Source organism: Leuresthes tenuis, unplaced genomic scaffold (assembly GCF_036924035.1).
Source record: "Leuresthes tenuis unplaced genomic scaffold, fLeuTen1.0.hap1 SCAF_3, whole genome shotgun sequence".
NCBI classification, from domain to species: domain Eukaryota; kingdom Metazoa; phylum Chordata; class Actinopteri; order Atheriniformes; family Atherinopsidae; genus Leuresthes; species Leuresthes tenuis.
In genome coordinates this window covers 17,347,030-17,360,215 of record NW_027325357.1, presented here as the reverse complement: position 1 = coordinate 17,360,215, position 13,186 = coordinate 17,347,030, and the positions used below count along the sequence as shown (strand labels likewise).

Genomic DNA, 13,186 nt, shown 5'->3' with positions numbered 1-13,186 from the left:
TACCTTGAATGTGATTCTCCTCTAATATCAACAAACTTAATATAAACAAAATGAATTCTTCACATTTTTAATAGTGAAATCATGAAGGCCTTCATCACAGACAGAAAGAGTAATGCACTGAGAACAGTATATCTGAAATGTAAAGCAAAAACAGTTTTAAAACAGAAAGCACCTGTTATGAATACAAATATTTTCTTTTTTTTTAAATCACAACACAAAATGAAGACTTTTAGTGAGCTTAAACCTCTTCCTGTCACACAGGTTTGGGGAACAGAGGCTCGCTCTATGAGTGCACTACAGGTTGTGCATCTGACGGATGTTTAGGGTATCTCGTAACATCAGGTCACGGAGCCGCCAAAGCGCATCCGCCATGGTCTTGTGGGCCCCTTTACTCTTCAACCAATGAGATGGTAGTCGACTTTCTTGCTCTTTCGTTAGACGCACATCTTGTTTCTTAGCTGCAGTGGAAAAATGACAAATTAAATACTATTTTACTCATGAAAGAAAAACATTTCAATGCATATGTTTTGGCCCCTAAAAAAAGCCACATATATTAGGAAAATACAATCAAATCTGTGCGTCCTCTCAGGGGTCAGAGGTTAAAGCTCTAAATATGTAAAGTAAGCATGTGAAGACACTGTATGGTTGCTTCTGTCACTAACATTTTATGTAGATCTACTCACTGTCCATCAAAATAAATATTCACCTGTGAGAGTTTGATCCCACTTGCTGACGGTGGAAGATTCTGCAGTAAGGCCTTCAATGTATCTGAGGTATGCCTCAGAGTGGAGAAGACGCTGAGATTTGGCTGGTGGAGACACAAACACCGGTGTGGAGGGCTGCTGGAGTGCAGGTTGTCCTACCTGGCCTTGACCCGGGTACGGGGGTGGAGCTTGCTGCCCTTGGCCCATCAAACCCATCTAATGAAAATAAATCTATTATGTCTCTGATTCAGACGGGAATCTATTTGGTGTAAACCTAAAGGCAGAATATACCTTGAAAAACCATATCGACTAATACAAATGCAGTGTTTGCTAACGATAACCGCTAAATATCCCTTTTATGCCATCAATTTCACAATGTTTACCAGGACTCTCATATTCATTTAGAAATTCATATCTAAATCAGGGCAGTAACATATAGCTAACATTTCATCTTTCATATCATTTCCAATGGTTTCCTAAGAGATTACCTGGGATCCATGAATGTTTCCAGACGTTGCACCTCCCATGCCATTGACACCTGTGAGAATATTCAACATCAATAATCAACATGATTAAAAAGTAGAGCCGGTCATTTTCTCTTTGTTTATATTTCAAATTCTACTTTCAAAATTTAAAAATAGGTATGCTAAAATTCCCAAGGATGCCAATCGTTGAGCGATAAACGCCCACATGTCAGTTTATCTATAACAAAGTTAAGGTTGTGGATAAAAATATGACGGTTTAATTCTTTTCTTCAGTGGAAGCAGAAATGTTTCTTCAAGCTGAGTGACAACAAGCTGAATAAAAATCCAAGTCCCAGTTGAGACAATGTGTTCTCAAATGACTAGTCATCAACATGAGGATCTTAGCCTAGTGGTACAGGTAGCCCCTCCAGCAAGTCAGATTGGTAGACAGGAAGCAACTGCGTGGCAGGTGGGGTGGCTATGACAGCACTCTTACCAAAGGGTGGCATTCCAAGGAACCCAGGTATAACAGGCAGGAGATGTAGGGGAAAGACAGGCAACCCCATGTGACGCTGTGGTATGCCAGTCAAACTAACCATGCGTTCAACATGGCCCTGCGAGGGCATCATAGCTGACCTATATGCACCCATCGTACCTTCTTAGGAAGGAACAGTAGCAACACAAGACAACAACATGCGTCAGTCATACATGCACTCACTACCACACATGCATTAACATGTTAATATGCAGTTTATGCAGTGATTTAATGACTAAATCATAATGATGCAGATGCACTGAATAAAGCCCACATAAAGAAGAGCTGCTCAATGGAAACATTTTAGCACACGTGCACTACAGTGAAGCATCAACTCCTGCATGTACCTGCAGGTACATGCAGGACATTCCACATGGTCGACTGTGATCGAGCATGGTGAGAGGGATGGAAAATTAAATCACAACACAACACAGGCTGACATGGGGTGGGATAAGGACACTTGAAGTGTGAGTAAATCTAGCAGTTCAGCTTCTTATTCCAGCCTTCTAGTGTACACTGGGGATCCATCTGCACCTATGAGGGGTTACCTGACACAGGTGTCATGCTGGGATTTAGCATCCCCATGGGGGTTGGGGGCGGCACCACCCCCATCAGTGCCCCTACAGGGGTACCTGCTCTAGGGGACGTCTGATGCTGGGCCCTCTCACGTTCCTGCTGCTCTGCTACTTTAGCTGCTCGCTCTGCAACAGTAAACACAAGTGTAAGGCATCAACGTTTTGGTTTCACACCACTAGCAAGTGGATTAATACCTGCATCTATTAATCTTTGTCTTAATAATAATTAACATCAAAAGAAGAAGACGCACCCTCGTACTCTGCTTTCCTAGAACTCTCCAGGTTCCTCCACTCTGTGCCAACAAGACGGCTCAACTCCCCAAAGGAGAAGTCTGGGTGCTGGGCTTTGATGACCGCTCGCATCTCGCTGCTGAAAAGGATGTAACCGCTCATGTTGATCTTCCGTTTAGAGCCCTCCTTCTTTGAGAGCCCCTTTATGGATTTAGGGGTGGTCTGTATCCGAACACAAGAGAGCCACAGATCAAAATGCGACAGCGGTGTCAATAGTTACCTACTTTATAACTATATACCTTCACCCTGACCTGTGGAGGGGTGTAAGGCATGATATCCATGTCACTGGACATAGAAGACTGCAGCTGAGGAAGAGACTGGTCCCCGAGGTCACCATCATCATCACCAAGATCTTCTAATTCTTCATCAGTCATGTCAGCAAACTTAGCCTCCAGTTCCTCTATTTTCCTGTCTAGCAGAGGTGATGGTTCTTTCTGGGGAACAATGAGCTTCCTATATAAAACAATAAAATTAAATTTAATATATTTAGAAGTTTCAGACCATAAGCTCTCTTTCCATTAACTAAAAAAAAAAAAACACAAGTATTAAATATATGAGGAAAACATCAAAGAATTACACCTTGCCAACATGATAAGATTATCTCTGACTAAACCAGGTCTCTCTGTATAACAGTTCAGACCTAAAAGTGTCACTGTTCGAGTATACAGGATCTTTCCGGAGCCAGTGTCTGATCATTCCTTATTACCTACAAACATTGACATACGTGTTTCAAGTGTCGTTCACCTATAATAGTAGATTTCGTCCTCCACCACCTTCCCAGAGAGTGAGAAACGCTTCAGACCCTTGAACTTCTTCATCTGCTTTTCACTCTCAATGTAGCGGCTCTCACAGAGAAGAACGTTCTCTTCAGGCACTTCAGTGGGCCGACATGACAAGTATTCTTTGAAAGATGCCACGACACATTTACCTGTGACACGAGAGCTGCGTCAATGCATGCATTCTATTAAACAAATAGTTTTTTCCTCATAGCTGTGTCACGCCACACTTTGTTGCATGCCGTCAACAAAGAGGAGCAGTAGGTTGAATACATGACACTTTAGGACAGGCACCTATGATGCAGGTCATGGGACAAGTCTCCTCCAGGTTGCTAAGGAACACTTCCTTCTTGTAGAACATCTTGGTGGGTTCGTGCTCTGTCTCTTCGGGATGGATAAAGATGGGGCCAAAGAAATAGCCCGCTCCATCTCGCATCCACATTTTCTCAATTCTGTTCAATGCAAAATGAAAGAAGCTGCCACATTAAAAAAAAAAAGAAATAAACTTGGGTATTTAATCATATTTCAACACCCGCAACTCCACAATTGCTCCTTGCTCCCTGTGTAATATATCATCCAATAAAGCAACCAGACAGAATTTGTGTGATCATAAGTAAAGGGAAGCAAGTCATGTATATGAAAAATTTAGCAAAAATGAACTATTTTAAATTATAAAAGAATTACACTGGTGTAAAAGTCCAACCCTACCGTTTTCTTATTCAATGCATACAACATATGAACATTTACGCTACCTGCCCACTCGGTGGCGCACCAGTCCATGAGAACCAATGTAAACACAGTCTCCCACTTTCAGCCACAGGTTGTTGTAACAGAGCTGGTCGTAGTATTGGCATCCTGGCTCCCCGTTGGTCATCTCAAATGGGACATCCTCCCTCTCCTGTAGACACAAACTGGTTTCCTGGCAGTGCTATTTTATGTGTACATTGTAATTTTTGCACAGAAACAACCAACTGGCCATTTACCTTGTCTATAATACAATCCGTCATTTTGCTTTCATCTATAATCTCTGGCGGCTTCTCTTCTTGTTTGGTGGCAAACATGGAAGCCACACGGACTACAGGCAGGGGTACCTCTCTGGGAACAAACCGAACCGAGCTCAGGGGCATGGCCCACATCTTGATCTTCTTGAAGGACTTACACTTGGCAGAGTAGCGCGACTCACAGACATAGACATCGTCTGCCCTGAATCCTTCTGGGTAAAGCTTGAAGTACTCCTTAAATCCCAAACACATTCAGTCAACACTCGAAAGCACAATCAAAGATGTCATTCTCTGCAACAAAGGTTAATAAACAGAAATGGGAACAGCAATCTTGTACCTTTACAAACATAACCACACATTTGCCCAGAATCTTGCTGACGGGAGCTTTGTTGTAATAGTCGCTCTTAAAAACTTCCTTCTCCAAAAACTTTCTTGTGGCCACATGAAATGTTTCGTTCGGCCTGTAGAACCAGCAGCCGTACAGCCATTTCTCCCCTGTGAGTAGTAGAGGTGGAAAAACTGACAGGATTATAAGTGCTCCCAATTACAAATGATAATGTGTATGTTTTAAATAACTCGAGACAATGATTTAATGCACTTCATGTCAAAAAATATCCTGATGACCGATTTGAGTGCAGGACTGACCAGTGTCATCTTGCCAGAGACGTTCAATGTAGATTATATGTGGCTGGAGGTTAGGCTCTGCAGGCTCCACATACACATAGTCCCCCACATGGTACATACTATCCTTGAAGCTGCAGTCCTGACTGTACGTTCGCTTCACCTGCCAGGCACCTCCAACAGGGTCCTCCCTCCTCTCAGCTTCTGAGAAGTCAAAACATTTTCAATTAAACGCGGCCATATGCTGAGAGAATGCACGGCAACACAGCCTTTAACTGTTTATGTGCTGTTAGCGGTGCTAAATGTTTCAGACGATACCCCTTTTCTCCTCTTCTCTCTTGATTTTGTCCTCCTCAAACTCCTTGGGAAGCTTTTCTTTCTTCTCTTTTTCCACGTCACTATGCAAGTGTTTGGAAGTGTAGCTCAGGGCAGGGGACATCAAGATCTCTCCGTTCTTACACAGCTCATCTCTGATCCGGATGAAGAACTGCTGCAGCTCCACAGCATCCTCAAAGATCTCTGAGTCTGTCCTGTAATGAATGCACGACGGGAACACTTTGTTGTTGTTTTGTTTGAAATGACAATAATCATCGATTAGGCTTTGAAAATGACCTCACCTATTCAAACGTCTGGCCTTTTCCAGAACTTCAAACATGTGGTCCTGAAACACGTCCAACCTCTTGTAACGCCCTCGATCCACATTTTTCCTGATGATCTCAAAATTGAGCGGCGGCTTCTCGGGGTTCGCAGGATCCACAGCAGGGATCTCGGCCAGAGAATCGCTGTAGCAACGCCCCTCGTCATCTTGGTGACCGAGCACAGAAACAAAGAGACTGCGGATGAGTTCCTGGATGAGGCGGGGCACATCGGGCACGTGAGCGTCGTCTCCTCCTTCCAGGTCACGCCTGGTCTCTAGAAGAACCCTGTGTAGCAACAGAGCGTCCCGGTAAATCAGAGACTCGGGCTCATTATAGGTGCAGGCATTGTTGAACATCAGCACCAAGTCTTCCACCAGTGCATCTACATCCTGGTATTTATTAGCCAGCATGTGGCTCTTGATCTTCTCCATGTCGATAGGTTTCTTGATGGCAATATAATAATCAGGCAGCTCAGCACGAGACGGAAGTCGCAGGAAGATGGTGCTGAGGCGACGGCCCCGCTTGTCCGTGTAGTTCTTCACAGCTTCATAAAGCTCATTCAGCTTCTGCTGTAAGGGTGTTAGGTACTTGGACTTCTTCAGAGTAATGCTGTTCTTTCCTGAAACAAAATAAAAAGTGCGAGTGTGACTCGTGCCAGACATCTGACACCCGCGCTTAGATTCCATCATATCGACAGTGACATACTTATTTTTAACTTCGGGGACATCATGTCATCATCATCAGTTGCTGGCCCAAGATCCCTGCGTCTGTCATTCATGATCTTTTCAAGGACGTCTGCATCATTGTAGACCTACAGGTACCACAAAGGGATTCATGAAGGGAAAAAATGTTTCTTCTTCTAACCCTCCTGCCATTAAGATAGAGAATTTTGCCAAACTTTCCACTTAAAGACTGACAGGTGGGGTCAGTTTTAAGAAAAGGAAACAAAACTCCTTTTCTGTGCTTTAGCTGTTTGAGAAACATTACAGAACAAAAAGCTCAAAGACAGATAAAAGGCAGACGCAACCACCAGACTGATCCATACCTGGGAACCTTCTTCATTGTAGTGTCGAGCATTGCGGAACATCAGCTTCATAGCCTCCACCATTGAATCTTCAGTCATGAACTTGTCTGATCGGATGTTGTACTCAATGGTCTTGAGGTCCATTGGTTCCAGGATAACCTTGTAGTAATCGGGGTAATCCTTTTTCGATGGCTTCACCATGAAGAGGTCACACAGTCTACGACCGGTGCCAGCATCGCGTGCCTCGGTCACAGAAGCTAGGAGAACTTTCATCCGATTCTTCTTCGTGTTCTTCTTGTGGCTGGAAACCAGATGCAAACCAACAAATAACCGTCACAAGAAAAGTCCCATTTCGAAAAAATCAAAAACGGCCAACTTCCGAGAGTGGAGCGAGTATGTGAAGTCGCACCTTTTTCTTTTGGTGCTACTGGTATCAGACGTGGCAGAGGAGAGCATGCTGTCGCCATCGTCATCGTCTCTCTGTAAAAGCTCCTTTCTCTTCATCTAGATATGTAGCAGGTGACAAATAAAGCTCTTCGGCAGATGAAAAAAAGCCAACAGAGCTGCATGAAAATAACAAGAAATCCTGCAGCACTGACCTGCTGAATGTGCTGAAGTTTGAGCGCACGCTTGTAGATGGAGGAGTGGGGGACGTTGTAGCGTTTGGCATTTTCGAACATCCGCGTCAGATCCGCGTCAATATGCTCCACACTTTCGTACTCGTTGCTCTTCATCTTGTTCCTGTGGGGAATTACGGGCTCTCACATTTGGAAAGGGGGGGCACAGAAATGCTGCACTGCACAATGAGTGTGTGTGATGCCGTATTTTCCCGTAGAAGATACAAAGAGGACAAAATGTCGGTGAAAGAAAATAAACAAATCATTGATTTAACATGTTTTTTTTGAGAAATTTAACAGAAAAAGAAAGAAAAGAAGCACGGCGGGTTTCCATTCAAGTGGTGTTTGAAAACATTTTGGAATTTTGACTTGGAAAAGTTGTATAAAAAGGCAAACGATTGCACACTTTCAGCTAATCCTTAACGAAACTAATTCCCCAACAGAACCACCCATGCCTCTTCTAGTCAACCTAACATCCACAACCGAATTAAAGCATCCATTGGCACTCATCACTGTAGCCGATGAGAAAATAATCAGCAGCACACCCCATGAAGAGAAATTCAAATAAAAATGTGACGTTAAGAAATAAATCAAAAATCAAAAGCGGATTGAATCCGTGTTTAAAGTATATTTTAAAAAGTTAATTATTATTTAAAGTTATGACCACTAAAAGAAAAAAATCGGTATCAGTTCTGCCATACTTGATCTGATGAAGGCAGATGGGCTGATTAATCTGATGGTAGTAGTCGGGGTAGTCTTTCCTGGACGGCAGCTGCAGGAAAGGCTCGGAAATCAGCTGGCCCTGATTATTCCTGGCACCTCGCACAGCTTCATACAGCTGGAAGATGGGGTTACTCATGTCCATGTTGGACGTCATACTCTCCGCCTCAGACTCCCCTTCATCGTAGTGGACAGACGCTGAGAAATGTGGGGAGAAAACGAACAGACAGCGCCACTCCAGTCGATTAAAACATCTGGAGTTAATATACAGAGCCTCCTCGCGGTCCAAAACAATCATGTTCAATAAGGAGCTGAAGATGTACCAGAGAGTATGCCCTCCTCGTCGCTTTCGTACTGAAGAGCCATAGTGATAGCTGAGAGACGGTCTCCCTGGGCCGACTTTCTATTCCTTACAGAAACAGAAAAGGAGGAACAGAAGGGAGTCAAATCAAACGTTAACATACATTCATCCTACGATAATCCAACTGAGTGGTACACTTCAGTACCTGATACGAATGCTGGATTTAATTGGCTCTCCGTGTTCCATCTCAGACTTTTTTTGAGCAAAAACCTTTTTAATGGTGTTCGCATCCTGAAACACACGAGTGTGTCAAACAGTGGGTAAGTATAGCCAAGCGCTGGTGAGGACGCGCTACATCGTCGTCTCACTTTACACACTGACCTTAAAGACCTGTGATCCTGGCTCATTGTAGGTTTTGGCATTCTTCACAAGCAAGTCCACGTCTTTAGCCATGGCATTGACGCTCCTGTAGTGCCCCAGCTAAAATAAAAAAAAAAAGGTTTTTCTTTCTTCTCACGTTTTCATCGGCAAAACAATCTCAAAACACCAGATAAGAATTTTATGTTGAGTACCTGGATCTTCTGAGCGATGATTTTCAGATCTATTGGCTCCTTGATGATGGCATAGTAATCTGGATATTGCTGAATGAAAAACATAAACTACAGCTCAGAGTCACTAATTTCATGGGAAATTCCTTAAGTCATACCAAAGGTGCTCCTACCATTTTGGAGGGAAGCTTCTGGAACAGCTCGCTGACCAGGCGACCAGTCGGTTCAGTATAAGACACAACAGCATCAAGGAGCTGCTCGAGAACCTCTTTCAAACAGGTAGGTGCACTCTGACATTTACAAATAGGCACATCGATTACCCAATGAATATGGTATGAAAACATAAATACATACAATACAGTTTTAGTGACATAGTGTCGATTATACATACTGTATAGTGACTAAGCCATGGTGTGAAGATTTTATATGTTTTTCTAATGTCTACTGAGAGTAAACTATCTGGAAATAAAGAGAAGATCAGGTTGTATAATGCCCCCTTCAAATAAATAATATATATTAAAACATACTGAATGATAGAAGCAGCTAATCGTAAGTTATTGTTATGATACTGTAGGTGAGCACACAACACACAGAAATATTCATCTGAATTCAAGTTCTGAAATTCCTGCTACTGATCAATAGATGTGTATTGTCAAAAATGCAATAATCAACAGTCTGCAGTGTAGTATAAGAGTAAAAACTCATTCAGAGAAGTCACCTCATCTTCAGTGGAACCTCCAGGGTTATCTTGTGCATCATATCCTTCCTCATCATCTTCATCATATTCCCCTCGTTGCACAAACTCATTCTTAGTTCGCAGGTAGAGGTCCCACAGCTTACAGGCTGCCTTGTATTCAGGACTGTCTGACTACAAGCAAGACAAATTCACTTCAAGGTTCAACTTGTATTTCCTTCTCGAGATCTCCACACACTCCCTTCGTCTATGCCATCTTATTACCTTATAATAAGTTTTTGCATTGTTGAATAAAAGCTGAAAGTCATTGGTTAGCTGATCGACATCATCATACTCTTCCATCTTTAATTTCTGCTGGATCTTCATCATGTCAATCGGCTGAGACACCACATGGTAGTAGTCTGGTTGATTCCTGTAATAAAAAGGGACTTCTATATTTACCGCTACTAACGTTTTCACTTGATTCATATTAAAGGATTTGCACTGTCTTTGTGATCACTCATCCCTCCCCTCACCTTCGCTTGGGGGCTCTGATGAACAGCTCACACAACATCCTGCCCTGGTCATCCTTGTAGTCTCTGATTGTGTTATACAGCTCATGGCACACGGCAATCTGCAAGGCAAGGATCCAACACTGAAAAATATCCACATCCTTCCACATGTCAGTCACTTCATCACTCTGTGTGGTACTAGAAGTTTCACAGCTCACTGGAGATTTACAAAAAAAACAACAAACTGTAACTGAAATTTGTAAAATTACAGGATCCACAGGTGGAATGTTTGAGGTCCTTCTCCTCTTTCTCCCAACTGAAGACACTAACGAAGTCTGGCTATCGTCAAAATCTCCTCCACTCACACTGCTAGAGGGGGATGTTGCCCGTCTCCTTTTCAAGGCCATGACGAACCCCTGAGAAGACAAACTCTAATCAAGTAACACTACAAGGAAAATAAGCATGCAATAGTGAGAAATAAAATGAGCCACACCAAGTTGCACTGTCGGTCAAGGGTATACAATGAAAACAGAAAGATCAGTCTCTTCAAAGCTCAATGGACTCACCAGCAGTCAGTGACTCCAGCTAGCTAGGTTGTCACAGATTCCACTTAATGCCAAATAATAGTTGTCAACAGGTGAAATGTAATGTAGCGCCGGGACTTCTGACAGGGTCAGTGGATTTCCCACAGCTAAACAGACGCCACGATATGCTTTTATATTCTTCCTGACAATTTTCTCTTAAACAAAACAGATGCAAGCGAATGGGAAGATGTATATTTCCAGCCTGGATAGGAGGGAAAACAGTTGCACTGATCCATCTGTTACAATGAGCCTTAAAGGAAGGAAAACAGAATGGCTTTTTTTTTTCCGGTTTAACACGTGATTTATTATAACTGATACTTTAAGCAAGTTTGAATGGAAATGTGCACATTGTAAGATGACAAGAAGAGGCAGACATGCAAGAGAGGTCGCACGTTCATTTGCTAATCCAACCTTTTCAGACAGTTTAACAGAAGTGAGCGTGATGGCTGGCTTGCATTGAACTGAAGGGTCCAGTGGTCACAGTGTCCAGTGGTTTCAGAGTAGTGGCAGCAATGTGGACAGTGAGGAAGAATGCATACATGTTTTTATTTTTTATTATTTAAAGAGAAAAAAAAAAACATTTCTGCCTCGACATTGACATTTAACAATTTCTTTGTATAACAATCTGCAGTTTATCCAAATTCCCAAGAATGTATTGAATGTCTTTATTAAGGCTCTGTACCCAAAGAGCAGAGATCATAAAAAATAAAGCCTGTGTTAATGTGATTAGTCCCCACTTATTTGTTAAAATGGCTGTTGTGTGTGGGGGGGGCAGTGGGAGCTGGTCCTAAGGGAAGATACCCTCTCACGTGTCATCACTGGAGAGGACGTGTATCACCTCATTTGAACTTGGGAGTACTAATGAAATATCTTGGGGCCGCTGGACATTGATTACATGGCAACAGAAACGGGCATCTTAAACAAACCCTCTGGCATCTTCGCAGACTACTTTATTTTCACCTTTGAAAAATCAAGAGCCCCACCAGTTCCCCGCTTTCACCTCGAATGACATTAGTATCAACGCACGGCCAATGATGCCTGGGGGTCTGACACCAACAGCTCTCCCAAATGTCACGTAGCAGCTGGCCGCAGTCCAGTGCGCCCACATCAGCAGCGAGCTAGCATACAGAGCAGCAGCTGTCCACGGACTGTCACTCAGCGTGGACACGTACAGACCGTTGGACAGCTAACGTTAGCTACAGTCAACGGTTGGCCTTTAATATGACACAGTTGAGACAAAGCCATCACTAACAACGATTAACGTCACAACGCTACCGTTAGGTGGTATCGACGACAGTTAGTAAAAAAAAAAAAATACATCTATATATTTTAGTGTAACCACTTGACACAGCTGCGGGCTTACCTTAAGTGGGCACGGTACTAGACCCACAAATTCCTAACCACCAAGAAAGCCAATCACTTATCGATTTTGGACTGAGGGACAGAAGTGTGAAGTTAACGACGGTTCAAACATGACTTCCGTTTTTTTTCTTCCACAATAAAAGCATTAATAGTTTCGATGTTTCTATTGTTGCAAAATGTCCCTCTCCTCCTGCTAAAGCGTGGAGTCTATTTAAGAAACAGGTAAAGCTGTATCTGTTTTAGCTTTCAAAACCCTTATCTGGGTCACAATTGAAATATAAATGCAGCTGATTTTGACGTTGCCAGTGGCGCAGTGAGCGTAACAGACTTCCTGTGTGTTGAATACCTCTTTACTTATGTTATCGTCGTCATTTAACTTTGTCATTTGGGTTGAAACTCAATGTAACCCGAGCAACACCAGGTCACTTTAATATGCAGACATGAGTCCTGTTTTATGTTTTTGTTATATTGTCCCACTATTCCTGTGGCCTCGGTGTACAGAAAAGACAGAAATTGTAAAACACAAGAAATTGTAAAAATCATAGATTGTGGATATACACTACCGGTCAAAAGTTTTAGAACACCCCAATTTCTCCAGTTTTTTATTGAAAATTACTACTTTAAAGTCTCATTGCACTCTGAGATTAAATGAAAGCACAGTACAAATAAGCAATTGGAGCTAAAGAAAAAAAGAAAAGAAATCATGGAATCAATTTATGGACCAAAATGTATTCTAAACCTTTGACTCATCAAAGTAGCCACCTTTGGCCACTTATGTTTTGGGTCATTATCTTGCTGTAGGATGAACCCCTGACCAACTAGACACATACCAGAGGGTATTGCATGGTGCTGCAGAATACTGTGGTAACCGTTTTGGTTCAGGGTGCCTCTCACTCTGTACAAGTCACCGACCCTGGATCCAGCAAAACAGCCCCAGACCATCACACTACCTCCTCCATGTCTGACAGTTGATGACACACTGTGAAACCATCCTTTTGCCTAATCGACGGCGTACAAAGATCCTGTGTGATGAACCGAAGATTTCAAATTTTGATTCATCAGTCCATAATACCCTCTTCCAGTCTTCAGTAGTCCAATGGCGGTGCTTCATGGCCCAGGCAAGCCTCTTTGTCTTATTCTGACGTCTGAGCAAAGGCTTTCTTGCTGCAACTCGTCCTGTCAAACCTGCAGCTCGAAGTCTTCTCCTCACAGTTGAAACTAACACTTGCTTACTATGACC

At 42.8% G+C, this 13,186-nt stretch overlaps 1 protein-coding gene across 1 annotated transcript; it reads right to left on the bottom strand.

Annotated features, from left to right (window-relative positions):
- Nucleotides 1–55: 55 nt before the first annotated feature.
- pbrm1 (polybromo 1) lies at nt 56–12,041 on the bottom strand. The gene is made up of 30 exons (XM_072382214.1): nt 11,948–12,041; nt 10,270–10,416; nt 10,025–10,122; nt 9,774–9,921; nt 9,534–9,683; nt 8,989–9,105; nt 8,840–8,908; nt 8,649–8,747; nt 8,473–8,558; nt 8,290–8,375; nt 7,948–8,164; nt 7,229–7,370; nt 7,039–7,133; nt 6,651–6,930; nt 6,311–6,416; nt 5,585–6,224; nt 5,286–5,497; nt 4,992–5,171; nt 4,684–4,841; nt 4,329–4,580; nt 4,098–4,243; nt 3,640–3,797; nt 3,314–3,497; nt 2,821–3,022; nt 2,530–2,731; nt 2,252–2,404; nt 1,665–1,826; nt 1,193–1,242; nt 707–920; nt 56–458 (listed from the first exon to the last, which is right to left on the bottom strand). Exons 2-30 carry the CDS (start codon nt 10,405–10,407, stop codon nt 295–297), a joined length of 4,908 nt encoding a protein of 1,635 aa, XP_072238315.1. The 5' UTR covers nt 10,408–10,416; nt 11,948–12,041; the 3' UTR covers nt 56–294.
- Nucleotides 12,042–13,186: the final 1,145 nt, after the last annotated feature.